Source organism: Austrofundulus limnaeus, unplaced genomic scaffold (genome assembly GCF_001266775.1).
Source record: "Austrofundulus limnaeus strain Quisiro unplaced genomic scaffold, Austrofundulus_limnaeus-1.0 Scaffold134, whole genome shotgun sequence".
Taxonomy (NCBI): Eukaryota; Metazoa; Chordata; class Actinopteri; order Cyprinodontiformes; family Rivulidae; genus Austrofundulus; species Austrofundulus limnaeus.
Window position 1 is genome coordinate 804,216 of NW_013952536.1, and position 3,280 is coordinate 807,495.

The window sequence follows — 3,280 nt, forward strand, 5'->3', positions numbered from 1 at the left end:
ATATATATATACACACACACACACACAGTATATATATCCCAGCAGATGCAGAGGTTTGTTGCATTGGTGGATGTCCAGCTTGAGCCTTTAGATGCATCATTTGCAAATGTGGTTGGGCCGAGGCTTGATGGGTAGAGATAAAATAGTTCTGTTTCAAAGAGTTGTCCTCAGGGCATGTTGGTCACAATGCAATGCAGAGATTTATGGACACAAGGAGCACAGAGCAGGGCCTCTATAAATCTAGGGCTATAAATGTGGAGAAATAGAGTGACACTGATACAAAATGAATGCATATAAATGAGTGATCTTTGGCTCTGTAGTGTTCCTTTTAGATTTCACTCCTGTGACTGACTGAGCCTTTAATGGTAGATGTTTTGTGTTTCCACCAGATGTATTTGTTTGCGAAGCTTCTTACACAAAGAGGGGGAAAAAAATCTGAAATATTGGCTAAAACAAAGAGGACAGAAAAAAGAAAGCTGAACATGGAAAAAATATTGATGTAAAACTGAAATTGTCTACCATTAAAACATATTTTATCTCTTTTTTTAACATGTCCCTATTTTATTGACAAAATTGATCCAGTTAATTAATTTTTTACAGATGAATTATATGAAATCTGATGTTTATCTTTTACTTATTCTCTTGTGAAAAGTTACAGCTTCTGAAATGTATTATTTAACAATATAAAGCACATATAGCAGTAAAGTTTCCTTCCAAACTCTAAATTTATCAGTGCGCGTTGGTGTGTGTGAGGGCTAAATGATGTGTGTGTCGGGGCCTGCCTGGTCTATAAAAACCTTGAAGCTGGCGCTCCACATATCTGTAATCTTCTGCTGTATTTCATTTTCCTTTTCTTCCCTCTGAAGATCGGTCCTGGTCTCCAGCTGTGGCCCCTGTTCAGAACAGTATGTATCACTGCCTGCAGCTGATGCAGCTACTCTGGAGATAGACAAGGTTGTAGGCGTGCTGTTGGTGTAGCTGGTTGTAGCCTCAGCAAACGATTGTCCTTTATGGTTTGTTAAAACAAAATCTTGGTAGTGCTTGAATATATAATTGTAGGGGGTTAAGAAAAAAAAAAAGAGTTCGTGAGTGTTGTGGTTTGTTTCCAGTTCGGATTTTCTGCCGTCCTCGCTGCGTGTCTATTGCAAGTGTTTCCTTTTGTAGTTCTTGCCATTAACACAATTTTCCCCACTTGCTTTAACGTCTCCGTCTTCGTGTAGTCCGTAGTGCTCGCTTGTTGCACTTTGCACGCTATTAGAACTGACAGCATTGTAGCAGGAATCTAACATCTGAAGTTTTCTCTTTCATTGCAGATCTCAACTGCTCCCTATCTGTTCCCAGTTCGATCACAGGCAATTCTTCTCATTTTCCTTTAGGTACATTGCTCACACCCACACACTCACAGCCATGTGATCTGAACCCGATATACCTGAACTTGTCTAGTCACAATAAGGTTTGAGACAGGGGAGTCGTTTCAATCTCTTCTCATATCTGCTCTTGCTGGGTGTCAGGAAATGTCAGCTTTGCTTAATACAGAATGAAGTCTGGATGTCAAACCCTCCTAAGGTCTATATATCTGCTCTTCATGAGCCCCAAATCCAGCTCCACTCAATTAGGTCTGGGGCCCATACTTGGCTTTTGAACTGTCTTCTTAAAGGGGTTTTTGCAAGACACGCTGTTCTCAAGCTACGGGGGATCCTGTTTGCCTCTGCTAATCCTCTTTTCCTGCCTTCTCTCTCCTTTTCTCTGTTCCTGTCTGTTTTTCCCCCCCTTTTCCTTCTTCTATTTCTTCTCTTTTTATCAGTTCCAGCTCTGTTGAACATAAGCTCTTATGTGAGTGACACCTTTGCTAAAATCAGCTGGACTACCGGAGAGAAGCAGGAGGACTTTCAGCTTTATGTGGCTTATATGAATAACCGTAAGCTACTTTTCCTGTCCCTGACTTGCTAAACATTGATTGGAGCTTTAGGTGACATTAAGTGTAGGTATATTATCAAGTAAAGTGTACGTAGAAGTTTTTAGGCTTCATCGTCTCACTGATTTTCTCTAAATGTATGATGATGTACCTAAATTTTTAGTGCTACAAATTTGTTTGATAGCTTAAGAAGCATTTATTTCTTGGTAACAACTTGTATTCTATGCTTACATTAAAGCTAGTACTGTACTTTCTGTGTACTACTCCTTCTTCTTGGCTGTTTAGGTGATGGTAACTGGCACTTCTCAGAGGCTGTAAACACTTCCCAAAATTTCCACATTATTGATGGGCTCAAACCCGGGACACTGTACACCGTACGGCTTGTGGCTAAGCAGCTACTTGACAATGCTAGCATTTTCGAAGACGTTATCCAGACACAAGTCACAGGTGAGGGGCCAGCAGTTGTTACTGCCAGAGGTGTGTGATTGAAGATCAAGGCTCATTGACAAACCAACTTTGTGATTTACTGACTGTGGTGAAATGTGCATTTTTCACAAAATTTTGTTTTCTCCTTATTTAATATTCTGTCAGAAGAGAAACCGTGTAACAGCTGAAGGGAATGTAAGTGTATAACATTGCGAAAACATCCTTTTTATTTGGTTCTTGCTCCAAGATACACTTGTAGGAGGAAGGCTCATGCTAAAAAAAAAAAGATAAAATAAAAAATACCAGTGTGTACAATTAATCCTTGAGCTCTTTTGTCTTTCTTTTGTTGCTTTCTGCTCTCAGGTGTATCCAGTCGGATGGACGACGTTACAACTCAGCGCTGGTTCATAGGGACCATGTGTGCTGTGGCCTTGCTCACCCTCGTTGCGCTCATGGCATGCTTTGTGCGAAAAAACAAAGGTGGCAAGTATGCAGGTACGCCGCCACCCCGGCAACAAGACATGCTCTCCATGGCAAAAGGTCAGTTAGCTTTGAACAGTCTTCTTTATATTTTGCTTAGGAGTCAAAATTCAGCTGAGAAAAAAAATAGTAAATATATAGGGGGGTTTATATCATGTTATAATGTCACTCTCTCATCAAACAAACAAATAATCAACCTCCTCCCCGGAGCTCAGTCCACAGCTGAGCTCCTGCCCCACACAGCACCTCTTACTTGGAGCATTGTGAAGACGTGAAGTGGAAGTGTCAGAAATGGTAGGAGGTTCTTAAAGAGACAGAGGATAATTTCAAGGCATTTACATAAGATTTGATGCAAATACAAATTTATTGTTGATATATACAGCATTTTCATAACAACTGAAGGGAACATACAGTGTTAACTTGATTGTGGTATGGAATTGAACTCGTATGTGCCTGGAA

General features: G+C 40.4%; 1 protein-coding gene across 10 annotated transcripts in view; it reads left to right on the forward strand.

Annotated features, from left to right (window-relative positions):
• LOC106522672 (neural cell adhesion molecule L1-like protein) overlaps positions 1-3,280 on the forward strand; it is a gene marked incomplete at its 3' end in the record, with an annotated part of 68,941 nt that overhangs the window by 58,397 nt on the left and 7,264 nt on the right. For 3 of the 10 annotated variants that reach the window (XM_014015786.1, XM_014015785.1, XM_014015787.1), the window contains 5 exon segments: positions 867-905; positions 1,314-1,376; positions 1,805-1,918; positions 2,201-2,362; positions 2,705-2,881. In XM_014015786.1, coding sequence (XP_013871240.1) covers positions 867-905; positions 1,314-1,376; positions 1,805-1,918; positions 2,201-2,362; positions 2,705-2,881 — 555 coding nt within the window. 10 annotated transcript variants of the gene reach the window in all.